The sequence below is a fragment of the Ranitomeya variabilis genome, chromosome 1, assembly GCF_051348905.1.
Source record: "Ranitomeya variabilis isolate aRanVar5 chromosome 1, aRanVar5.hap1, whole genome shotgun sequence".
NCBI classification, from domain to species: Eukaryota; Metazoa; Chordata; class Amphibia; order Anura; family Dendrobatidae; genus Ranitomeya; species Ranitomeya variabilis.
In genome coordinates, this window is record NC_135232.1 from 450,294,660 (window position 1) to 450,321,902 (window position 27,243).

General features: G+C 43.7%; 1 protein-coding gene across 2 annotated transcripts in view; it reads right to left on the reverse strand.

The window, feature by feature from the left end:
• The window catches only part of CNTLN (centlein), a 578,743-nt gene extending 551,983 nt beyond the window's left edge, over nt 1-26,760 (reverse strand). For both annotated transcript variants that reach the window (XM_077249936.1, XM_077249945.1), the window contains exons 1-2: nt 26,622-26,760; nt 13,017-13,127 (exon numbers count right to left, since the gene is read on the reverse strand). In XM_077249936.1, the coding sequence (XP_077106051.1) occupies nt 13,017-13,103 (87 nt within the window). In that variant the 5' untranslated portion in view covers nt 13,104-13,127; nt 26,622-26,760. The remainder of the gene's footprint in view (nt 1-13,016; nt 13,128-26,621) is intronic.
• Between the last annotated feature and the right edge of the window lie 483 nt (nt 26,761-27,243).

Genomic DNA, 27,243 nt, shown 5'->3' on the forward strand with positions numbered 1-27,243 from the left:
TGGATGCATACCAGCTAGCAATCAGTATTGCGATAATACAACCGCACTAACCATGTGATGCATCATAGACAAACACCCCGCAATATATACAAGATAAAGTGCAAAAAGTGAAAGGGTTAATTACCCATAGATATCCAAAATGACCCGTCCGGAGCCCCCTGAGGAAGCGGTGAAGACACAAGACGCGAAACGCGCGTTGGGGTAGCATTCCGGGCTCCGGACGGGTCATTTTTATACTATATAATTGTTTATTGAGTCGCCATGTGTTTATAATTTACTGACGTTCATTTCTATAGGTGGCGCTATAGAGTTCAAGTCATCTTCTTCTCCGAAGAGGCAATGTGCATATTTCATTTTCCCCGATATTTAAATCAGAGAATATTGTGGAAGCTGAAGCATCTGGATTATATGCTTTTTAAGAGTCGTGCTCCCACACAACCCCATAAAGATAAGCAGTTCTACAATTCCTCTATAACTTATTTACCTGGATAAGACTATTATGCTTTTGCAATTTTATTTTAATAACTACAGGGGTTTTCCCACAAACAAAATTAATTTTAATAACTAGATTTTGGAGTATTAATTGGATGTGTTTAAAAAAAAAAAATTAAAATTCTGTGTACAGGAACATGGTCTTATCCTACCACAGCTCCTGGGCAGGGGAGGAAGCAGACGAGTATACAGGCTGATTCTTTCTGTGAGGTAAAACATTTCCCTGGCTGCTTAAATACATGTTTTTATTTCAGGCCACATTCACACATTCAGTATTTCACATCAGTATTTGTAAGTCAAAACTAGGATGTTACAACAGCGCCTGCACCCCTGCACTTATCCCCTTCCTCTCCCCTACAGGGATGCCAGCGCATTCACTTATCCGTCTGGGCTCTCGCTGTGTCTCTCGGCAAGCAGGTCTCCTGGGAAAGGGCTTAGGGCGCATGATCCTTGCTTCTTAATGGCTGGGAGCAATTAGATACAGTGATGAGCGAACGTTCTCAGATAGCATAGTACGCGAGTATCTTGGACGTGCTCGGATAAGATGTCCCTGCGCTGCATGTTTTACATCTGTTAGGCATTCCCCGCATGTGTTGCGGCTGTCTAACCAACAGGCAATCCCCGCAAGTGTTGCGGCTGTCTAACCAACAGGCAATCCCCGCAAGTGTTGCGGCTGTCTAACCAACAGGCAATCCCCGCAAGTGTTGCGGCTGTCTAACCAACAGGCAATCCCCGCAAGTGTTGCGGCTGTCTAACCAACAGGCAATCCCCACAAGTGTTGCGGCTGTCTAACCAACAGGTAATCCTTGCATGTGTTGCAGCTGTCTAACAGCCACAAAAAAATCCAGCCACAGGGACTTGAACATATTATTCGAGCACACCCAAGATGCTCAAATAACATGTTATCCGAGTACGTTCACTCATCACCAATTAGGCATTTAAGGCACCTTACCCAAAGGGAAGGTGCCTGAGCAAGTTTAGTAATCAGTAGACATCCTGCTACCTAGCTGTAATATCCCTGTAACTGTACGCTCTGAATCTGAGCCTGTCCATCCGGTTTAACTGACCTCGCCCGCTGTCTGCACTTGATCCTGCTCGTCCTACTGTACCTACCCCTGAACCCGTTCTGCCTGTGCCTAGTCCTGTTCCTGATCTGTCTGAACCAGCACCTGTGTATCTGCACCTGTGATCCAGTATGTGTGGCTGTCCCATGTTCCTGTACCAGTCCTGCCTGTGATTGATTTTGCATCAGTCTACCAGCCGTATTCCTTCTGTTATCCAGTTCCTGGCTGGACCCGCTTCCCTGTCCCCTTGGACCTCAGCTGCCATGGCTCCGATGGTCCGTCCTGGAGTAGCACCTGGTGTCAAGTCTAACCACACCATCAGGGCCAGGTGTTCTAGTATAACTCGGACAAGTGTTTTGTGATATTTCATAACTCACAGAATGGAGAAGATGGAAAAATTAAGTTCTCCATCTTCTTCGCACCTGTGACACCTGGTTTTGTCTGACAAACACTGATGTAAAATTCTGACCACATACTGAACATGTAAACGTTTCCTCACAGAAAGGACAGCATGAGATCACGGCTGATTCTATCTGTGTACCCTCCTTTAGCCATGTTCACAAGTATTTTGCCAAGCACCTGGACAGGTGATGTGATAATTTTTCACATTTTGGACAGCCCGATACTAGATTACTAATGTTAGGCTACCAACCTGTCTTCAACTCTGGAAGTCACTGCCGCAACCATGTTCTCACTGTTCAGATCAGGACTGTGGCTGTGACTTCTTCCAGTAGTGAGAACATGTCTGTAGCCTGGCATTACTAGTGCAATGTCAGACTGCCTAGCATGTTCTTACCGCCTCTATCACCAATAGTGATTAGAGCACAGTGTGTGAAATCATCACGCTGCTGCTGTGCTCGGCTCTGTCATTGTAAAGCCTCATTCAGACAAATGATGAATATAGATGGCTAAGGCTAGTTGCACACTTGCATTGGGCAGAGCTGCGGACGGCAGCATCCTTCCTCAGTTAAGCCCCACCCACTGCTGCGCCTCTTCCTTCAGCTCCAACTACGTCTGCATGTGTCCTGCGTACCTATCTTTAACATTGGGTACGCAGGCCATGCGGATGTATGCAGATGCCTCCGCATGTGTCATTTTGATGCTGTGCCGACCGCAACAAAATGCAGCAGGTTGCGTTCGACGCAGTTCAGCGCAGCGTCAAAACGACGCATGCGGAGGCATCCCGCATGGCCTGCGTTCCCAACGTTAGGGTACACAGGACGCATGCAGACGTAGGCGGAGCTGAAGGAGGTGTGGCAGTGGGCGGGGCTTCACGGAGGAAGGCTGCCATCCGCAACCCTGCCGAACGCTAGTGTGAAACCAACCTAACTGTGCTCTGCTGTGAAAAAAATACATTTAAAAAAAAGTATATATGCACATAGAAAAAAAATAAAATTCAAATAAATTTCGCTTCGCTGAAAAAAAAAATAAAATAAAAATGTGGTACTGCTACATTCGTAAAGATCTTCTTCCAGCAGTGAGGACAGGTCAGCAGCCTGGCATTAGTAGTTCTCACCGTTGCATGAAATCAAGTGAAGTGAATTCAAGGCTGAGGTTCAAGTCCCCCAAAAGAAATAAAATAAAATAAATTAAAAAAAAAAAAAAAGTAAAAATAAAATATATTTCCCCTTCCTTGTTACCACATTAAAAAAATATGGTATCACCATATTCATAAAAGTCTGTTCTGTCAAACTGTTATAGCAAATGCCTTAAGGAGAAAAATAATAGAAAACCAATACAAGCTATCAAAAGATTGAATGTGCCCTAAAATAAAGTCAGTTCACCACGCAAAAAACAAGTCCTAAAGTATCTCTATTGACAGAAAAATAAAAAAGTGTTACATGACAAATATAGTGCCACAAACCAGATTTTTATATATTTTTTTTTTTTTAAACTTCTGATTTTGTATTAACAATAAATTGAAAAAAAAAAAAAAAAAAGTCAATACACGTTAGGCATCTCCGTAATCATACTGGAGAATCAAGTTACCAGGTCATTTTTACCATACAACAAATGTAGTAAACCTCCCCGACCTCCTCCTGCCCCAAAAAATGGAGTTGCATTTATTCCACGCATGCTTATATAGCACAGCAGGGAAGGGGCGCCATTTCACTTTTCACTTCAGTTAAACAAAATGGTGCTGCACTCACTTCGGACTAGCGGCGGAGGTAAGGGGACATCCAGCGGTCCTCCTGCAGCAGAGGCGGGTTTCTTCCCTCCAGGTCACGCTGCCGATAGAAGCTGACGGCAGACACCGGGGAGGCTTCCCTGAAGAAGCGGGTACAGCGTACAGCACTACAGCACAACAGCAGCGGCGGTGAGACAAGCTCATGCTTTTCCTAGTCTGAAGCAGGGTCCTCCCTTCCTGAACGTGGCGCTGAATGGGGCACAGCGAGACCACTTATCTGGAACAGCGGAGGAGAGGAGAGAACCAGGCAGCCCCTGCATCAACTGCACTCTTCATTTCCCGGGTGTGTAAACCCAGGAGAACAGCTCTCTTTCACTCCGATCTGGCAGGATCAACACCAGGTCTGGTTAAACCCCACATACCCTGTTTATTTAAGACACATAGCCACGGGGGTGCCTTACCGGACGACTGCAGAGCCCAGCATACCTGCGAACGGCGCCTGGACAACGGATTGCAGGTGGACCCATGCAACGGTAGGAAGTCCGCGATTCCTGGCAGAGGAGCGGCCGCCGAATACAAAGCGGGCTCGCCCGCCGGGGGAGGGTGAGGTGAGCCAGGCGCGCGCGTTGAAGGAGTTGCTGGAGATCGGCAGTGGTGCCTGAGGGGCCTGGTGGCCCGGCTAACAGGCGGGAGGTGATTGCGTGGTTGGGGGGCACCAACGCGGTGGACGCTCTTACCGCTCACAGCGGCCTGTGGGGCCTGGGTGGCGATGGTCGCTTGTCTCACTGGGTGAGACATTTGCTGAAGGATCGGGGTGACCTGGGGTCCGAGAGTGCTGCTTTCACTTGTGGGAGACACTGAGACCTGTCTGAACCTGTGCCACAGAAGAGGGGGTCTTTCAACCTAACGCAACATACTGGAGCACTAATACCGCCCTACCCTCGCAGCTACCTATTAATGCTAACACACCTCCCTCAAAAACACACGGGGTTACTCTATCATGTGATTAGATATTAACAGACTTTCCCTAAATGCACGAGTGGTGATCCGCACGCAAGCTAAAATTGGAAATAATGGTCAAACCTAATAAAGAGCGTGCAAAAGCTCTGGTTCCAGGTGTATATCAAGGCAAACAAAGTGAAATGGAAAAATTCCTAAAACATAAATCTGTGCCAGCTAGATCCACACCTAAAAAACTCCACACCCATGCTACTACAGAGGACCATGTGGAGGGATCGGACTCAAGCGATGAAGCTTCAGGCAATGATATTACCCAATCTGATTCAGGGAAACTATCCCGTTCATTCTTCAAAAAACTATTAGCTCAAGCCATAAAAACACTGGTCATTGAGATATCTGGTATGAGATCGGACTTGATACATATTGGCAATAGAGTGGAGTCTTTGGAATCATCTCAGACCTCTCTCATTGGCCACTCCAACGCTATGAGAGAACATTTGGAATATCACAGAACACAACTTAACAACACTTTCCTTGCCTTGGAAAACCAGGAAAACCGGAGTCGCAGAAAGAATATAAGAATAAAAGGTTTGCCGGAGAGTGTATCTACAGAAATACTAGAAAAATCTACGAAAGAGATCTTTGCCCTTTTAATTCCACAAGAAAAGTGTGACCAAATGGTGATAGAGTTCACAGATCACTTAGGCCCAAGCCTAAGCCTCCCGAACCTCCAAGGTTTGTGATTTGCGGCTTATTGAGCTATTTGGACACCAACACTATTTTGTCTGCTGCAAGAGACGTTAAAAACCTCTCCTATGAAGGTTCATCTATCCAACTCTATCAAGATGCTGCACCATCGACCCTTTCAAAAAGGAGGGTCCTAAGGCCCCTCCTGGAGGTGTTGCGCTCACGTAAAATCCTTTACAGATGGCTATTTCCGTTTGGAATATCCATATATGGAGACGGCAAACAAGTAACAGTAAGAAGCCCCGAGGATCTAACTAAAGTATGGGACGCCTTTGAAATCGTCCCGATGGACATTCCCTCATGGCTACCCTTAGACATGGATCTCCGCACACCTTCCCCTATCATGGCCTATGCTGGAGGACAGGGTGACTGGGCCGCAGCAAAGAGACACACGTCTTCCAAACAAGGGAGATCTGGAGCGAAGAAAAAGCTGCCCCCCTGAGCCTCCTTGTGCTCCCTCTGGCCATGTTTCATTACCCATGGTTTTTTGAAATTTAACTTACCTCTGCTATGTTCTAAATAACTCTGGTTAGACTTAATTGATACTTGCTTATATGTTTGTTGATTTAATATAACTATTTTATAAGCTAAACTAGACCACTCGTGCGTTTACAATGTAAGGCCATGTTCACACCGGGTTCTCCCGCAGCGGATTTGATAAATCTGCAGGGCAAAACCGCTGCGGTTATCCCTGCTGATTTATCGCGGTTTGTTCCGCGGTTTCCGCCTATACTATTGATGCTGCATATGCAGCAATATGCAGCATCAATAGTAATGTTAAAAATAATAAAAATTGGTTATACTCACCCTCTGATGTCCGGATCTCCTCGGCGCTGCACCCGGCGGTCCGGTTCCAAAGATGATGTGCGAGAAGGACCCTTCGTGACGTCACGGTCATGTGACCGCGACGTCACCGCAGGTCCTGCTCGCACAGCAACTCTGACCGGCCGGCCGCGTGCAGCGCTGAGAGGTGAGTATAACATGATTTTTTATTTTTATTCTTTTTTTTACCCCAAATATGGTTCCCAGGGCCTGGAGGAGAGTCTCCTCTCCTCCACCCCGGGTACCACCCGCACATTATCCGCTTACTTCCCGCAACGTGGGCACAGCCCCATGCGGGAAGTAAGCGGTTCAATACATTCCTATGGGTGCAGAATCGCAGCGATTCTGCACAAAGAAGTGACATGCTGCGGGTTTTAAACCGCTGCGTTTCTGCGCGTTTTTTCCCGCAGCATGTGCACAGCGGTTTGCGGTTTCCATAGGGTTTACATGTAAATGGAAACGCTATGGAAACTGCTGCGGACCCGCAGCATCAAAATTGCGGCGGTTCCGCGGTAAAAACCACAAAGTGTGAACATGGCCTAATTCCTTGTCTGCTATGGGAGGAACGTTCGACCCCCTACCTCCGCCGCAGACAGGCAGTTGGTTTTTGTTATATATAATAGGTTGTTTTATCTCTGTAACTGTTAAGGTTTTTTTCATTTTAAGTAGTTTGATGGCATGGTACACACAGATAACTCCTTTTTGCTCCCCTTTCCAAGCTATGGGTGATACTGTTAATTTCGCCACCATGGTAGTGGCCTCATATAATGTAAAGGGCTTACGCTCCCCGTGTAAGAGAAGCCAAGTACTGAATCTTCTGCATTCAAAAAAAATCTAGCATAATTTTCTTACAAGAAACGCATTTTAGAGAGGGGAAGGTACCAGATATGTCTAGATCTCGTTATCCGACTTGGTACCATAGTACAGGTGGTTCAGCGTCTAGAGGAGTGAGCATTGCTATTTAAAAAAAATATGTTCCCTTTGTTTTAAGTGATTGTCTTTCAGATTCTGAAGGCAGATACATCATGATTAAAGGCCTTTTAGCTAACACCAAGGTTACCATGTGTAACCTTTATGCTCCAAACAGGAACCACATTAGATGGCTGTGTGCAACAATGAATATCCTAAAGTTGTTTTCTGAGGGTCTTTTGATAATGGGAGGAGATTTTAATGTACCACTTAACCCATCCTTAGACACATCTACAGGAAGATCGGCCCTTTCTCAGAAGGCACTGAGAAAGGTACACCTTTCGTTACAAAAATTACATTTGATAGATCCCTGGAGAACACTTTTTCCTTTAGGCAGAGACTACACTTGTTACTCTCACCAGGGCAATAGCTACCACAGAATCGACTATTTACTGACACAAACGGCTAATCTAACACTGGTCAAATCTGCAACTATTGACATCATTTCTCTATCGGACCATGCCCCTATTTTTCTTGATACAGCAATAGTAACTCTACCGCAGCCAGCCAAGTCATGGTCAGTCAATGAGACATTATTAGACTCTGATGCCCATGTAATGAAACTGTCAAACACTCTGGACTTCTTTTTCCAGACCAACTTACACTCAGGCCCACCCTTACCTATGGTGTGGGAATCACATAAAGCAGTAATGAGGGGGGAATTTATAGCTTTGAGTTCCCATCTCAAAAAAGAAAGAGCAAAACAGATTATGTCCATTTTGCACCAAATTAATTCCCTAGAATGATTACATAAGAGATCCCAAATAACCAAGATACAAACCGAACTGACTGAACTAAGAAATTTGCTAAAAAATCTTTTAAATGTTCATTCGGCCAAGACTTATATGAGAAGTAAACAGAGGTTCTATCTCCACGGCAATAAAAGTAGTAAACTCATGTCATCACTGCTTAAAAAGCAGCAAGACAAGACGTTCATTAGACAACTTAAAGCTTTGGACGGTTCGTCAATTTTTGGGACCGCAGATATTGCCGAGGAGTTTAGTTCCTTTTATGCCAGTTTATACAATTTAAACATACCAGAGAGCATGCAAGACCCTATAACAGCTACAGATAAAATCTAAGAGTTCTTATCCCCACTGAACCTCCCTAAAATCACCCTCGAAGGCCAATCTTTACTGATTGCTCCAGTTACTCCTAAAGAAATCCTAGACACTCTCTCTACCATCCCAAATGGAAAGGCCCCAGGTTCAGATGGCCTTCCCATCATATATTATAAGAAGTTTATAAAATCGCTACTACCTCACCTGGTGCCCTTATTCAATTCCTACTTGGAGGGCCAGCTCCCTCCTAAGCAATCCTTGGAAGCTTTCATCACAGTTCTCCCGAAAGAAGGTAAAGACCCCAATCTGTGTGCCAGCTACAGGCCGATTTCATTGCTCAATGCAGACACCAAAATGTGGGCTAAAATTCTAGCGGGCAGAATAAGCAATTTTTTACCCAAACTGATTCATGCTGACCAGGCGGGCTTTGTGAGAGGTAGGGAAGGGAAGGACAACTCTACTAAAACCATACAGTCTATAATTTTAGCCAAGACCCGAAAAGTTCCTTTAGTACTCCTGTCGACAGATGCAGAGAAGGCCTTCGACAGAGTGAGCCGGAGATTTATGGAGCAAGTAATGGTTAGATTTGGCTTCTCCCCTCAGTACATATTAGCAGTCCTCTCTCTCTATTCTCAACCGACGGCCAGGGTCCGGATTAATGGCACCCTGTCAAAGAGCTTCGAGATTAATAACGAAACTCGACAGGGATGCCCTTTGTCGCCATCCTTGTTCATATTAGTTATTGAAACGTTGATACAAAGTATCAGACAGGAACAATGTATTGAGGGTCTGCCAATAGGTAGAGGGTCACTCAAAACTTTAGCCTTCGCGGATGATCTGCTTTTTTTTATTACTAACCCGTCCCAAGCCTTCCCGATCATCCTTCAAATTTTTCACAAATTTGGCCTCCTCTCTAACTTTAAAATTAATCTAACAAAATCTGAGGTGTTAAACATTACTCTCCCTCACTCTCAAGTCTCCTCCATGCGCTCACAGACTCCATTCTCTTGGGCATAACAGCTCTATAAAATATCTGGGAATAATAATAACCAGGGACCCCACCAACTTATTTCAAAGTAACTTCATTCCTCTAACTAAAAAAGTTTAACACACCTTATGTAAAAACATCACAATAATTGAATTATCAAATATAGAAATCCTATGATGTCAATGGACATGAGCTGGAAAAATGTCGCACACTGAATGAGCAACAAAGAAAACACAAGACAAAAAACTTCCAATAAGAAAAGCCATAAATTGCAAAAAATCATTTTATTGGAGTGACCAGATAAAGATGACAAGGGAGAAAAAAAGGGGGGAGAGAGGGAAAGAGAAAATTACACCCTCTCACACATGTCAGAGATAGACGCTCACAGAAATATCTATAATTGCAAAAGGGGGGACATGGATATAAACTATTCTGATTTAAACAAACCGTTATTGCACATTATCCCATATAGCCTATAGAAAAGATCCGACAACCATACATAACAAGTAAAGATATAGCCACAAGGGCTGTTATAATTACCAATGGAGCCGGAGGTGTAACTGTGAGCGTCCTTCCCTTTCTTTTCTATAGGCTATATGGGATAATGTGCAATAACGGTTTGTTTAAATCAGAATAGTTTATATCCATGTCCCCCCTTTTGCAATTATAGATATTTCTGTGAGCGTCTATCTCTGACATGTGTGAGAGGGTGTAATTTTCTCTTTCCCTCTCTCCCCCCTTTTTTCTCCCTTGTCATCTTTATCTGGTCACTCCAATAAAATGATTTTTTGCAATTTATGGCTTTTCTTATTGGAAGTTTTTTGTCGTAGTGTTTTCTTTGTTGCTCTAACTAAAAAAGTTGAAAACTTGATGCATAGATATAACCTACCCACTTTATCCTGGATGGGTCGCATTAATGTATTCAAGGCGTATATAATGCCTATTGAATTGTACGCCATGAACATGGTTCCGATTCATATACCCCTAACCTTTTTTGGATCATTGAAATCATTAATAAGGAAATTTATCTGGAAATCGAAACCGGCCAGGCTGCCATACAGGCTTCTCTCATACCCTGTCTCTTCTGGGGGGCTGGGAGTTCCAGACCCCCTTATTTCTTATAAGGCGGTACATCTCAGCAGATGGTTAAAAGTGGTATCTTGTGCTGAGAGAGGGGAGGGCGATTGTATTGATCTGGCTTTATTGGGCTCGGGGGGTTTACCTTTCCTATGGACTAGAGCTAAGCCACCAAACACTCTAGGTTAGATGAGATAACTTTAACTACACTGCGTATCAAAAGATTAGTGATTAGGGAACTCCCGGAGGACACCTTTCCTTCTGCATTGACTCCAATCGGCTCAATACCTTATTTGTTAGGCTCAGATTTTCGCGATCCATATAGGTTAGGGTCTACCCTATCAGGAGAAACATTGAGCAGCTTTTATGGTAATAAAATATTGCGGGGAGGGACTTGGCCATCAAGTGCAACAGCTCGTCCCACAAACTTTCTCCAAAGCCAACACATTCGGCGTACACTCCTACAATTTAAACAAAAATTCCCGACTAAATCCAATTGGTTCTGGCTGGATATTATGGTCAACCTTCCACCCCCGCGATTAAAAATTTTATCCCGTATTTACTCACATCTTATCTCTCCGAACTCATGTTTTAAACCTATGTTTATTTATTCCTGGGAAATGGAGCTTAACACCACATTTACAGAGGACCAAATATCTAGAATGTTGTCTAATGCCAGGGGCTTCTCCAGATGTATTCTCCTTCAGGAAAATTCCTATAAAATACTGACCAGGTGGCATCTGACCCCAGCAAGGCTCCATCAAATAGGTTTTGCTGATAACGACACTTGCTGGAGATGCCTTAAGGCCACCATTCACATATATTCTGGGATTGCCCTAAACTAAGAAATTTTTGGGATGGGGTAGAATCTGTTCTTAAAAAATTACAACTGATAAAAACGAATCTCAAGGCTACGGAGGTTCTCCTTTCATGACCGTCAAAAGATTTTCTACCAAAGAAACATGGTCTCCTCCCATTGATGTTAAGGGCTGCGAAACATCTAATAGCTTCACACTGGAAAGATGTAGCTCCCCCCACAATAGAGGAATGGCACGCTAAGATCTCTCATTTCTCCCGTTTGGAAGAGTTGTCTAGTTGGGAGATTTATAACCATAAATCTTATATGTCGACCTGGGCCCCCTGGGTTAAATACCTTGAAGACAATATTTCTTGAGAGGATTCAGGCTTTTATAGAAGCCTTCCCTTATCTGAAAGTATCTATATTAATGTACCTGGCCCCCATTGCCTTTCCTGGAATAGCCCGCATATGTTACTTTCTAAAGTATACCCATTGAATACTTGTGCCCATGCCAGCTGTCACAGTTTGTAGATGTCGTTGATACTGTTTATTATTGTGTATCCCTTTCTCCCCTTCTTTGTCTTCCCGTTTCTTTCCCCCTACCCTCCATTTCCCTCCTCTCTTCCCTCCCCTCCCTTTCTAGACCAACACTTCATTAATGTGATATCAGATGCATCTGTGAAACAGTGTTGTATTCAACTGTTATGTTTAAATTTGAAAATAAAGAATTAAAAAAAAAAAAAAAAAAAAAAAAAAAAAAGAGGTGCTGCACTGTGGTCCTAAACTTTAACCTCCCTCCCTTTTACAGAGAGCAAGGTGAGGAGTAACATCACGTCAGCAGATCCCGCACACATTTACTGCAGCTGTAAAGCGAGCTAGCAGTACACTAGGTTTTCAGCTGTTCCCCCTAGTGTTTATTTCAATTATTTAAAAAATTAAATAAAATAAACGTTTTTTGGTGACACATTCAGATTAAGATTTCCTAACATTTCTGAGGGTGATTATGCGAATGACTCTATGCTCAGAGTTTGATCTGAGTCTCAGCACAGTGTGATTAGATTCTCTTGGTGTGGAGATTTCTCCATTCTGTGAGTGCGTGGAAATCAGACTGCACTCAGATGTCATCCAAGTGCAGTCTGATGATTTCCATGCACCCATTCAGTCTAGACCGATTTACGTGCCAAATTGCAGCATACTGCAACTTTTTATTCATGCTTAATCAGTATGAGAAGAAGGCAGTGATCAGCACTGCCCCATTACACATCATTGATAGAAGTGCTATCCAATAAAAAAAATCATCCGATTAACACGGTGGTATGAGCAGGCGCAATCATTTATTCTCATTTAAAGCAAGTTTGCAAATCAGATACTCGCAGTCACAACAAGACCACTCGGACCAGCAAACAGAGCCGAATCCTACAAGCGAGTACAAGGGTTAAGTTGCACACTTTTAGAATTCAGAAAGCTGCTGTGCTTGCTGAAAAATTGCATTGAATAGGACAACCCCTTTAAAATGAATCTGTCAGCAGGTCTGTGCCATGTAATCTGAGGGCAGTATGAAGTAGGGGCTGAGACACTGATTTTAGCGATGTGTCACTTATTAGGCTGGTCCAAACACGCCCCCAGTACGGATAAGCAGCTTCCTATCAATATACAATGTACATAAAAAGCAGCTAATCAAAAGTGTGGGCGGGTTTAGCTTTCTCAGCTCTGCTACATCTAAATACTCTGATTGTATCACAGCTGATGTACCCAGGAAACTAAATGATACATAATTGGAATCAGGGTCTTTTCCTCTACATTGTGCTGCTCTCAGATGAGGCAGAAAAAACCTGCTGACAGATTCCCTTTGAAGGTCTGAAAATACTTCTCATGTCAACCTGAGTTAACCGTTATTTGCCCAAATTACCTGGCACTGGGACAATTCTTCTGTCAGGTTGCTTACTTCTTCTTCAAGTTGTAGTAGGCGTTCTTGGGCATTCTGCTTGGCAGCCATTTTTTTTCTACCACCTAGAGGTACCTGCAAAGATGAAACATAGTAAGGCCTACAATAAACAGTTGAAAAAAATATAATTATATACTGATCAGATAAGGTTTCAGTAGACATATCTGAATTCACATTGTAAGAAAGCAGGAGGTAACATCCTGGATGCCAGGTATGTGTCACTGAGGTGGCTGGCCTTAGTGATACAAGTCCCAGGAAGTCTGTACCAGTAGCATTAGCTACTGAGAGGGTTACAATTTGATTGGATTTTGGGTTCGGGATTTAGGAGCAACCAAAAGAGCCTTGGTGGGAAAGGTCGCTCCCATACTGCTGTCCAGGTCTTACAGGTCTAACAACAGGCAGCTGGGCTAGCTTAGCAGAGTGCAGTGTGCAGAGGCTGGAGAAATATTGAGCTGGTAAATACTCTGTTACAGCCTGAGGTCCTGTGACACCGTTATATTTATTGTACCTTACCCACAGAAAAGGACTGGTTTTGTTTATTCATTTGTACTGAAGAAAGTGGTTTCCATTTTGGAGCTGGAAAGTTTATGAAGGACAATAAACTTTATTCTGCTTTGATATAAAAACCCTGCGCTGTGTGCATCCACATGGCTATCAGAGAGATGGAATCCACCCCAACAATAATTACCGTATATAGGTTAAAAAAAAAACACCGGATTACGTACCGGTAATGCTCTTTTATAGAGCCACGACAGCACCCACTTGAGAGAGGGGATCCGCCCCTAGGAACAGGAAACCCTATGGAGAGATAAAAGGGGCGGTCCCCCTCGCTCCCACAGTTGGGTTACAGAGATTGCGAGGAACCGCCCACCAGATTAGTAGGCAATATGATTTCATCATTTATCATTAGTTAACTTAGTATGGCTAACTATAAGAACCAAAAAACACCCTTAATTGTGCTTTTATAAAAATAACTTAATAGGGTGGGAAGTAAAGGGGTGCTGTCGTGGCTCTATAAAAGAGCATTACCGGTACGTAATCCGGTGTTTTCTCTTCGCCACGACAGCACCCACTTGAGAGACTTTCAGAGATAGTCATTTGGGAGGGATTACAGTGTTAAGAACTGATCTACCAAAGGACAGGTCAGATGAAGAAGACAAATCCAATCTATAGTGATTATAGAATGTGGTAGGAGAAGCCCAGGTTGCGGCCTTACATATCAGTTCTATTGGAATTTCCGCACGCTCGGCCCAGGATGATGCTATCGCCCGAGTGGAATGTGCTTTTACAGTCTCAGGCGGCTTCTCCCCTTTGGATGAGTAGGCCAAACATATTGCATCCCGAATCCACCGAGATAAGGTACCCTTCGTGACTCCATCTCCTTTTCTATGGCCCTGGAAGGAAATAAAGAGAGCCCTGCTCTTCCTCCAGGCGCTAGTTCTATCTAGATAGGCTAATATGGCTCTCCTCACATCTAATGTGTGGTATTTTTGTTCTTCCTGATTCGTAGGGTTATCATAGAAGGAGGGAAGAAAAATCTCTTGTGACCTATGGAATTTAGTACATACTTTGGGCAAGTAAGAAGGGTCTGTTTTTAGGACAATTCTATCTGGAAATATAGACATAAATGGTGGATCTATTGATAATGCCTGTATGTCGCTTACTCTTCTAGCTGATACCAAAGCAACAAGAAGAGCTGTTTTGATGGAAACATGTTTTATGTGAGCTGAGTGTAGTGGCTCAAAGGGGTGGTCTGTTAGAGCTTCGAGGACCAGATTAACATCCCAAGGTGGTACATGGGGAATTTGGACTGTCTCTGACCTTTGGCAAGCTGCGATAAACCTAGCTACCCACCTGTCACCTGCAATATCGTGACCATATAAAGCACCAAGCGCAGAAATATGTACTTTTAGGGTACTGACTGCCAGACCTAAATCACGCCCTTTTTGAAGAAATTCTAGGACCATAGGGATATGAATTTTGTTTGATAGTGCTGTTGGGTAGAGGTTTAAAAATTTTTTCCACACTCTCACATAAATGGATGTGGTGGATTTTTTCCTACTTAGTAGCAGAGTGTCAATTACTTTGTTAGAAAATCCTCTCATTTTTAGCAGCTGCCTCTCAAATGCCAGGCTGTCAACCGCAGACCCTTCACTTGAGGGTGGTTGAAGGGGCCTTGAGAGAGAAGATCCTGATCCTCCGGAAGGATCCACGGGTCTGAGATCGACATGGCTCTCAGCCAGGAAAACCATGGCCTCTTGGGCCAAAATGGAGCTATTAAGATCACATGAGCTCTGTCTTCCCTTATCTTCCTGATCACTGTTGGAAGAAGTATTAGTGGGGGAAAAGCATACGCTTTCTGGAATGTCCATGGGACCTGCAGAGCATCGAAGATATCTGGATTGTCGGATCGGAACAGTGAAGCGAACCTTCTGACTTGTCTGTTGCGTCTTGTGGAAAAAAGGTCTATCTCGGGAGTGCCCCATTTTTTGACTATCATTAAAAAGATTCGTCGGCTGAGAACCCACTCTCCTTGGCGAAGAGTGTGGCGGCTGAGAAAGTCCGCTTTTGGATTGTCGACTCCTCTCACGTGCAGTGCAGACAACGATAGGAGGTGCTTTTCTGCTATGGATAGAATGTCGTCGGCTATAGACATGAGAGCTTCTGATCTTGTACCCCCTTGGTGATTTAAGTATGCCACTGCTGTCATGTTGTCTGAAAGGATTCTTGTATGCTTTCCGTGTAGCTGTGGAAGAAATTTACATATGGCATAATAGATAGCCTTCAGCTCTTTTCTATTAGAAGAATCGTTCGATTCTTCAAAGGACCACAGGCCTTGAGCTATCTGATCTCCTAAGTGTGCTCCCCAACCACTAGGACTGGCATCGGTAAAGATTGTTGTTGAAGGTTTAACCACCCAGGGAACCCCACTGGAAAAATGACTGTGATCTAACCACCAGGTAAGAGAATTTAACACGTCTTTTGGAAGAGACAATCGACTATCTAATTGGCCTTGTAACCTCTCTTCCTCTTGCAGAATATTATGCTGTAATTTTCTACTATGGTATTGAGCCCATGGGACAGCCGGGATACACGATGTAAAAGAACCAAGAAGGGACATCCCTTCTCTTAGGGAAATTAGGGGGTTATTAATCACCGATTGTACTTTGTTGATAATCACTATTTGTTTAGAGTCGGGAAGAAAGCACCTCTGACTTGTAGAGTCTAGAATAAGCCCCAGGAATGTTTGTCGAGTTGTGGGGGATAATCTGGATTTTTCCCAGTTTACTAACCACCCCAATTCCTGCAGGGACGAAATTGTATCAAGTACTCGTTGATGGCATTGGGAAAAGGAGTTACCCACTATCAAAAGGTCATCTAAATATGGTATTACAAGTGTGTCTTTTAATCTCAAGTATGACATTACTTCCGACATTAACTTTGTGAAGACTCTCGGGGCTATTGATAGTCCGAAGGGCATTGCTGTATATTGATAATGCCTTACTTGACCTCCCATCATAACTGCCACCCGAAGATATTTTTGATGTTCAATGAAGATTGGTAGATGATAATACGCATCTTTAAGGTCAAGCACTGCCATGAAGCAATGGGGAAACAGAAGCTTAATAGTTGATCGTATAGATTCCATTTTAAAGGTTTGGTTTTCTAAGAAGACATTTAGTCTTTTTAGGTTAATTATTGTTCTAAACGATCCGTCTGGTTTCGGAATCAAAAATAAAGGGGAATAAAAACCTCTTCCTTTTTGATGAAAAGGGACTTCCACTAGTACCCCTTTGGACAGGAGATTTATTATTTCTTGTTCTAAGGCCACCTGTTGTGATTGAGACCTTAAGGAAGTCAATAAGAATGAGTCCGGAGGGACTCGGGCAAATTTTAATTTTAGACCCGTAGATATAAGGCTAGTTGCCCACGGGTTAGAAGTTATTGTCAGCCATTGTGATGAAAAGAAAGACAACCTACCACCAACGGGTAGATCTGTCCTAACGGGGTTTTTCCTCAGGTTTGAATGGACGCTTTCCGAAAAATGCTCCTTTCTGTTTAAAGTCTTTATTAGCCCAGCGGTCTTGGTTTTTATAGTCTTTTCTCCTGTTAAACATGGGCTTTCGGAAAGCTCTCCTGTAGGACGGAAGATAAGTGTTATTGGGGAACCCCTTCTTCCTCTCACCCGCTTTAGTTAGAATTTCGTCTAACTTAGTACCGAATAGGTACTCACCCTGGCATGGAAGACCACACAGTTTGGACTTTGTTTGGGGATCTCCTTTCCACCCCTTTAGCCATAAGGCTCGACGAGCGGCGTTAGTTAAACCTGCCGATTTGGCCGCCAGCCGTATGGAATCAGCCGAGGAATCCGCTAAAAAGGCTGTAGCTCCCCTAATTAACGGCAAGGAAGAGATTAGTCTATCCCGGGAAAGGCCGCTTTTTAATCCTTCTTCTAGATCATTTAACCAGACCAACATGGACCGGGCAGTGCATGTGGCTGATATAGCCGGCCTGAAGGCTCCAGTACAGGATTCCCAAGCTCTTTTTAGGAGGGTATCGGCCTTCCGGTCCAGCGGGTCTTGTAAGGAGCCGGAATCTTCCACGGGTAGTAAAGATTTCCTAGAGGTGGAGGCCACAGCTGCATCCACCTTCGGGGCTTTCAACCATATGGAGAAATCTTCATCGTTAAAGGGATAGCGTCTCTTTGATGAAGACGGTAATCCTCTTTGACCCTGGCTTTCCCACTCCTTTTTAACTACATTTTTTATTGCTGGAATTACAGGAAAGGAAGGTTTTTTCCTCTCTGACAGGCCTGCAAACATTACGTCCTGTGGGGTTTTAGGGGTTTTTGTGTCCTCAATACCCATGGTGTTGCAAACTGATCTTACTAGATTATCGATACTGTCTGTGGGAAAGCACGTATCTCTCTCATCATCTGAGGAAATGATTTTTTGGGAATCATCCGAGTCTTTTCCAATATCAGATGACTGCTCAGACCTAGGGGAATCATATCTTTTTCTACTCTCAGGAATTTTTTCTGAGCTCCGGAAGGCCCGCAATTCTTCCCTAATCATACTCCTTATATCTTCCGATCTTACTGAAGATTCCTCACGTAAGGTGGATTCAATGCAAGGTTGGCACAACTTCTTTAAATAATTATCGGGGAGCGGCTGAGAGCATAACGCACATTGTATGTGTTTTGTTTTCCCCGTTCTTTTTGCCTAAGGAATATAGACAAAGAGGGGGAGTGTAATCAGCCTAAAAGGGTACAGACACACACTCACCCAGTGAGGTTGTTGTTACAATACCGGCTGATGAGGAGGAGACGAAGGCACAGATGGAACCGACCGGCCCGACTTTTTGCTTTTAGCAGAAGATCTGTGGCTGCTGCTTGTGCGGCTGACAGGTGTGATAGCGGTGACTTCAGATGAAGCCATCGCTGGGTCCTGTGGAGATGCCATGATGGACGCCGGAGGATCATTGCCGGCGTCCTTTTCTAATGGGGGCCGCCATCTTGCTTCCTGCCGCACCCGGAAGTAACCGCTACATCCGGGTCGCGGCCATGCTGTATGCGCCTGCGCTCTCATCCAGCATCAGCGCAGGCGCCGTCTCTCCTTAGTCACCCCGGAAGTTTTGCGATACTACTTCCGGGGGACGGTACACCGGACCCACGCTGCCTGCGCACCATCTGGGATGGTGCCGCAGGATCAACTTACCCCAGCGTTTTTTGGTCCCCGCAGGTCCGCTGGGTGAATCTCCGTGAGCCAGGCGACTCCCCGGACCCGGCCTCACGGTACCTGCCAGCAGAGGGGGGAAGCTGCCATAGAACCCCCGACGCTGCTTCCAGCTTCTGGAGCCCTTGCCGTCCCATAAAGGTAAACTGCGCAAGCGGCATCCAGGCTGGGCATCCTCTTCTCTCCAGGGGTCTCCCGTAGGAACAGGAAACCAACTGTGGGAGCGAGGGGGACCGCCCCTTTTATCTCTCCATAGGGTTTCCTGTTCCTAGGGGCGGATCCCCTCTCTCAAGTGGGTGCTGTCGTGGCGAAGAGAAAAAAAGACCTAGGTCCATCAAGTTCAATCTCCCCACCAGTTACACATTACTCCATCACTAGATTATATCGAATCGACAATGCCATTTGTTGGGGAAAAAAAGCATCCAGCCTTTTTCTAAAAGCTGTTATAGTGTCAGCCATTATTATCTCCTGTGGTATAGCATTCCACAGCCTGACTGCTCTAACTGTAAAGAACCCTTTAATATTTACCTGCTGGAATCGCCTTTCTTCCACTCATAATGAGCATCCTCATAGTCCTCAGTATGGTCTTTGGAAGGAATGGGTCATGTGCCAGTCCTTTGTACTGACTACACATATATTTATACACGTAAATTAGATCTCCTATGAGACACCATTTTTCTAATCTAAACAAGGCCAACTTTTCCAACATCTCATAATACAAGAGGCCTTCCATCCCTTGTAATAATCTAGTGCCCATCTTTGAACTGATTCTATCTTCTGAATATCCTTTTTAAAATGTGGAGCCCAAAACTGGATCCCATATTCTAGATGTGGCATCACCAGTGGTTTATAGAGGGATAATAATACGTTGGGATCACAGGATTTTCTCTCTCTTTTTACACATCCTAAAATCCTGTTTGCTTTTGCGGCTGCTGCTTGACATAGAGTACTGCTGCTCAGCTTACTTGTAACCAGGGCTGTGGAGTCGGTAAGCCACAGTTGCGACTCCGACTCCTGGATTTTATCAGGTTCCGACTCCGGCTCTGACTCCGACTCTTTCATAAATGGCCAATTCGTAACAATAAATTTACTGTTGTAAAATATTAACATCGTGCTTATTCAGTTTCTCACCATCATAAGTAATCAGACTACTTAGAGCAAAAACTATATTTATTAGAATACAATTAGAATATAGCAAATAACTTTTATAAACTTTTCAAAACTCTTGTAAGTAAATATGCAATAAACACTGTTATGCAGTTAAGAAGAAATCTATAAATTTTGTCTTCAGAAAAAGTATTGCCTCTGTCAGATCCTCCTTCATGGATGCCCTCAAATCTGATCTAATTATTTTGAGAGCAGGGAACAACCTCTCTACACTAACTTGGAGTGGTGGCAAAGCAGTAACCACTCGGGCAACATCTCTGACAATGTCCGGATACAGAGGAATCACTTGTTGCACTGTTATTTTTGATGAATGGTCACATTTCTCAATTTCTTTTAGTGCACATGAAAAATTCTGCTGAAATGTACTGGCTGTGTTCTTTGATGGGGATGACTCTTCTATGCGGGAACGCTTTGCACGGTCCTTGTGATTCAAATATTTTTCGAAATTAAATTCTTCATCAGTTGATGAGGGTGAAGATGTGGCAGGACAAACAAATTCTTCTTGTTCCTCCTGACTGTTCTGCAACCCTTTCATCCTTACTGCTATTTCAAACAGAGCTTCTTTTCCTTTAGTCAACTGTTGATCATCTAGAAGAATCCAATGCATTGGGTCTACATAAACAGCTGTGAAAAGAATGTTGTTTTGTAATAGTAGCTCCTCTCTCCGTTTCATTGATGTAGCAATGCCACTTGCAATTAACCCTCCTCTTTGGGACAGGCGAAACATCAGGTTCTTCCACTCCTTTAAGAAAATACCTGGAGTTAAGTCCTCTGCTTGTAATTTCTTTAATCACTGTAAATGGGTGCTCTAGCAATTTTTCCAGCTCAGTCGCCTGATTCCACTGACTTTCATTTAGCGTCAGTTGAGGGTTAGCCATGTCTACAAGAAAGGTTTTCAGTTCAACCAAGCGCTGAATCATTAAGTACTGCCCCATCGTGTGGCTTGATCAATAATTGCCCCTTTTCCAGCACGTCTCTTCAAAATTGAGTCAACTTTAGGGGTTCTGGCAACAGTAGCCAATTTTCTCACCTTGCCAATCAGTGCAGCAGCATGTCCTTCTTGCAGACTGTCTCTTATAGCCAGCTGTAGCGTATGCACAACACAGTGCATGTGATGAATGAAAGAACGTATTGACAGTTTCAACAAGATCATCTAAACTATCATGTTGCTGTTCATCTGAAGCAACTTCAGTTTGCTCCTCAGTTACAATACTGTGTTCCTCTATTTCAAACATTTGTGTCTGTGGACCCAGAATGTTCTTCTAGCTGCTGGTCACCATCATTACTCTCATTCATTAGCTTAATAGTACTTATCACATTTGAAGCATTGTCAGTTACCACAGAAAGAAGTTGCTCTTTTTTAAGTTCATAATCTTACAGAACCTTTTCCACCAAGACCTGGAGAAACTCACTGGTGTGATGTGATGAGCTTTGGTGTCTTTTACTGCCAATGCCTTGGTAACTATTTCATTTTTGTCACAAACAAATCGGACATTGATGGCAAAATAGTTCAATCTGTGACGTGTGCAGGCATCCATTGTAAGAAACAGAAAGCGTCCCTTGAGAGTTTTTTTTAAGTTCTTCCTTTTGTTTAAAAGTTAATTTGATTACTAATTTTCTAATACTCTCTCTCTCCAGAGAAACACCAAGCCTGCCGGCCATTTCCCCATTCAGACACATAAAAGCTGGTCCTGAAAAATAATGAAATAGGCACACTATCCTTTACAAGCTCTATGATCTGTTTTTTAAATGTATCTACTGCCATTGTCACAGTAACTTTGTCACTGACATATCTTGCAACTGATGGCTGCAAAGTTCTCTGCTCCTTTGTTTGGCTGGAAGAGCTGGGCACTGGTTCACTGGTTTGGATGCATTCTTTCTCATCCACTGCTTTCAGTACTTCTGGATGAAAGCGCTGTGAGGGTATGTGCACACGTTCAGGATTTCTTGCAGAAATTTCCTGAAGAAAACCGGAAATTTTCTGCAAGAAATCCGCATTTTTTTTTTTGCGGTTTTTTTCCGTTTTTTTCGCGTTTTTTTAGCATTCTGCAAGCGTAATTAGCTTGCAGAATGCTAAACTTTTCCAAGCGATCTGTAGCATCGCTTGGAAAACTGACTGACAGGTTGGTCACACTTGTCAAACATAGTGTTTGACAAGTGTGACCAACTTTTTACTATAGATGCAGCGTTTGCAGCATCTATAGTAAAAGATAGAATGTTTAAAAATAATAAAAAAAATAAAAAAATGCTTATACTCACCCAGACATCTCCTCAGCGGCGTCCGTTCCTCTTCCTATAGCTGGTGTGTGCGCACAGGACCTTCCGTGACGTCACGGTCACGTGAGCGGTCACATGACTGCTCACGACCAATCACAGGACAGTGACGTCATCGGCAGGTCTTTCACCGCACACCAGCTACAGGAACCGAAGCGACAGCATGCAGTGGAGGCGGGAAGACATCGAGGGTGAGTATAGGACTATTTTTTATTTTAATTCTTATTTTTTGACCAATTATATGGTGCCCAGTGCGTGGAGGAGAGTCTCCTCTCCTCCACCCTGGGTACCAACCGCACATAATCTGCTTACTTCCCGCATCGTGGGCACAGCCCCGTGCGGGAAGTAAGCAGATCAATGGACCCCTAGGTGTGCGGAATCCCCTGCAATTCCGCATTTTAATGAACATGTTGCTTTTTTTCCGCGATGCGATTTTTTCGCGGAAAAAAAGGCTACATTTGCACAAAAAATGCGGAATACACTTAAAATAATAGGAGGCATATGTAAGCGTTTTTTTCGCGTTTTTATCACGTTTTTATAGCGAAAAAACGCGAAAAAAACGTGAAAAATACTTAACGTGTGCACATGGCCTAAATGTCTCTTTAGATTAGAAGCTCTGGTAGGACCATTTTTATCTTTGCCTGAATATGCACTGATCTTGGCTTCACAGCATTTGTTTTCGTCTGGATCATTTGTCATACACTGACAGACATAATGTTTTCTATCTTGAGTGATTGTGAAATGTTCAAATACAGCTGATTTAATGTGACGCTTCTTTGACATTCTCAGGTTCTCAATTCTGCATTCACAATCCAAATGACAATTGTTTTTCATAAAAACAATTGTACAAAATTATTGCCAGGTCGTACAACTGATATAGTGGTCAGTAATACCGTTATTCCTCATGTACTCACAGTTAACTGATGCAAAGTTTGTTGAAAGGATAATACTTCTTACAGTCTTCCTCTTCTGAGTAGCAGCTGTGAGATGCTTGGAAGACGCACACCTAGTAAACATCTAGTCTAGGAGGAGGAGCTTTACTACTAAGAATTTGCAACACATTTTCACTTTCAGCTTCATACATTGTAAGCAGGGGGGTTGGGGCACCATGAGGTTAACCAAGTATAAGATTAGATAAGGGCAGTGGAGAAGAGTGACACACAAGAAGTAAGAAATGTCTCTATCTCCAACAGAACTGCTTATCACTGTTGTTCATAGTTTGATAGAACATACACTCACCGGCCACTTTATTAGGTACACCATGCTAGTAACGGGTTGGACCCCCTTTTGCCTTCAGAACTGCCTCAATTCTTCGTGGCATAGATTCAACAAGGTGCTGGAAGCATTCCTCAGAGATTTTGGTCCATATTGACATGATGGCATCACACAGTTGCCGCAGATTTGTCGGCTGCACATCCCAAAGATGCTCCATACAAGGCAGGATGGATCCATGCTTTCATGTTGTTTACGCCAAATTCTGACCCTACCATCCGAATGTCGCAGCAGAAATCGAGACTCATCAGACCAAGCAACGTTTTTCCAATCTTCTACTGTCCAATTTCGATGAGCTTGTGCAAATTGTAGCCTCAGTTTCCTGTTCTTAGCTGAAAGGAGTGGTACCCGGTGTGGTCTTCTGCTGCTGTAGCCCATCTGCCTCAAAGTTCGACGCACTGTGCGTTCAGAGATGCTCTTAGGCCTACCTTGGTTGTAACGGGTGGCGATTTGAGTCACTGTTGCCTTTCTATCAGCTCGAACCAGTCTGCCCATTCTCCTCTGACCTCTGGCATCAACAAGGCATTTCCGCCCACAGAACTGCCGCTCACTGGATTTTTTTTCTTTTTCGGACCATTCTCTGTAAACCCTAGAGATGGTTGTTCGTGAAAATCCCAGTAGATCAGCAGTTTCTGAAATACTCAGACCAGCCCTTCTGGCACCAACAACCATGCCACGTTCAAAGGCACTCAAATCACCTTTCTTCCCCATACTGATGCTCGGTTTGAACTGCAGGAGATTGTCTTGACCATGTCTACATGCCTAAATGCACTGAGTTGCCGCCATGTGATTGGCTGATTAGAAATTAAGTGTTAACAAGAAGTTGGACAGGTGTACCTAATAAAGTGGCCAGTGAGTGTATATATTTGAGTAACATTTATAAAATTCATATGAAAGTTCAATTATAAATATTAATACATTTTTTTAAAGCTGGAGTTGGTACATTTCTACCTACTCCGACTCCAACCAAAACTAACTCCGACTCCACAGCCCTGCTTGTAACCAGAATACCCAAGTCCTCCTCCTGTTCTGTAGTACCTAGCATATTTCCACTTAATGTATATTCAGCAATTCAAAAAGAAAAATAATAATTCTAGTTAAACTGTAAATAAAAATGACCATATCTTGTACCCAGGGTTATTTATGTGCTTTGGACTTTTTTTTTCTAATTTTAGTGTGAAAGTCTACAACAGTCACATAGGTTTGAGGGAATCAACAAATGCATTTGCACACACGATGTGCTGTGGCTTCTTAACACTGGATCATGCTCCATTTATGATGTCCTTTAGTGGCGTAAGAGCAAGCCAGGGATTTGTATTGGGTAACAGTGGAAAGCAGTGTGGCTCCTATTACGTGTCATCTGGACAACAGAAGTCTACCCATACCACCTGCATGCCCAACACTCCTACAGACAGCGCTCACACACCTGCAGTCAGCATAAGGGGGTCATGAACCCATATTCAGCCATATAAACAAGCATTGGCTGTGCCAGTCTCAGCTGCAGAGGTGGAGCCCATTGGATTGGAATGACGAAGGTATGAACACAATATTATAAAGGTAATCTGTCAGTAGGACCAACCCTACTAAGTCATCTATAATGGCATGTATGTATTCATAGAAAGCTGAATAAAATTATACCTTGATATCTGCGATCTGATGTTGTATACCAGAGAAATCCACATTTTTCTTATATGTAAATGAGCTGTTAAGATCTATGGGCCGGACATTAACCTACAAAGTGGCCTGGTCCTTAAGGGGCTAATGTGTACACATGCTCCCACACATTGACTTATAATCCGGCTCCCTTTATTTTAGCATGAGACATGTAGAGCAGGCGAGCAGACTGTCAGTCTTTACATGTCTGAAAAAAAATAAACATGGATTAAAACATCAGAGTGCAGATATCCAGGTATCATTTTATCCAGCTTCCTGTGACCTACAGCCAATATAGACGGTTTAGGAGGGTTCTTCCTATTGACAAATGTCCTTGTTTATATTAGGACTGTAGTTTGCTACTTTACCAAGAAATTATTTTTTAAATAAAGCCATAATACTCATTAACCCCTTAACACCACAGCGAATTTTCTTCTTTGCGCTTTTAATTTTTCTTCCCCATCATAAATCAGTCACAACTTCTGTCTATTTACGTAGATGTATGAAGGCTTGGGGGGTTTGAGTGTGAAGGGCGCAGTCAGTCTATTCGACTGAAGACTTGTGAATGGTGACAGAGACGCTGAATCGCTTTCCTCTAAAAATTATTACAGTACTATGTTACTGTTTGTCTGGAGGAAGCACACTTAAAAAAAAAAGCAGTGTGAACATGCGCTAACAGCTGGAAAAAGCAGCGAGAACATGCGCTAACAGCTGGAAAAAAGCAGTGAGAACATGCGCTAACAGCTGGAAAAAAGCAGTGAGAACATGCGCTAACAGCTGGAAAAAAGCAGCGAGAACATGCGCTAACAGCTGGAAAAAAGCAGCGAGAACATGCGCTAACAGCTGGAAAAAAGCAGCGAGAACATGCGCTAACAGCTGGAAAAAGCAGCGAGAACATGCGCTAACAGCTGGAAAAAAATCAGCGAGAACATGCGCTAACAGCTGGAAAAAATCAGCGAGAACATGCGCTAACAGCTGGAAAAAATCAGCGAAAACATGCGCTAACAGCTGGAAAAAAGCAGCGAGAACATGCGCTAACAGCTGGAAAAAAGCAGCGAGAACATGCGCTAACAGATGGAAAAAAGCAGCGAGAACATGCGCTAACAGCTGGAAAAGAGCAGCGAGAACATGCGCTAACAGCTGGAAAAAAGCAGCGAGAACATGCGCTATCAGCTGGAAAAAGCAGTGTGAACATGCGCTGACAGCCGGAAAAAGCAGCGAGAACATGCGCTAACGGCCGGAAAAAGCAGTGAGAACATGCACTAACAGCTTTGCATTCTGCAGGTGATATGACAGCTCTTTTGCTGGTTTTCTCAGTGTTCCAAAATGCTGATCAAAAACTCAGTGTGAACATACAGATTGGGGGCAGTAGGAATCCTTCCCATCCAGGTAGCGGTTATCGGACATATGCCGTGCACACAGCTCGTATACACGTAGGCCCCTTATTTCCCGAGTGCTATCACAATACCTCGCTCTACAATAGCAATGCCATGCGGTACCGGTCCGTGCAGCAGCGGCGGCGCCGTTACAAGAGAAGGCAGAGGAGTACTGACAGCTCAGCACCAGCCGGAAGCGGCATTTCCAGGACTCGGTGCGTCTAGTTCCCCGCTCGTCCTGCCCGCCTCTGTGCAGCCAATCACAAGCCACACTCTGCTTCGGTCACCAATCACGTTTCAGCTACCTTCCTCGAGTCACTGAGCGATGACAGTGGTGATTGGCTGAGCGCGCATTGTTTATGGTTACTCAGCGGTTGTCACAGGCTTAGTGGAGAGAGCGGAGAGAGCTGCAGTTGGGGAAAGCCGTCACACAGCCGGTATGGAGGAAGCCTGGAAATCACACTCTCCCTTACCGCCCGAATCTGCCTAGTCACAAGCTGCGATGTCTATGTCATGAATTGAATGTATAACCTGACTGCACCCCCAACCCGAATAAAAATAATAATAATAATAATAAAACATATATATATATACACATACATACACACAGCTCTGGCAAAAATTAAGAGACCACTGCAACATTTTCAGTTTGTCTGATTTTTCTCTTTATAGGTATATTTTTGAGTAAAATGTAAATTTCTCTTTTCTATATAT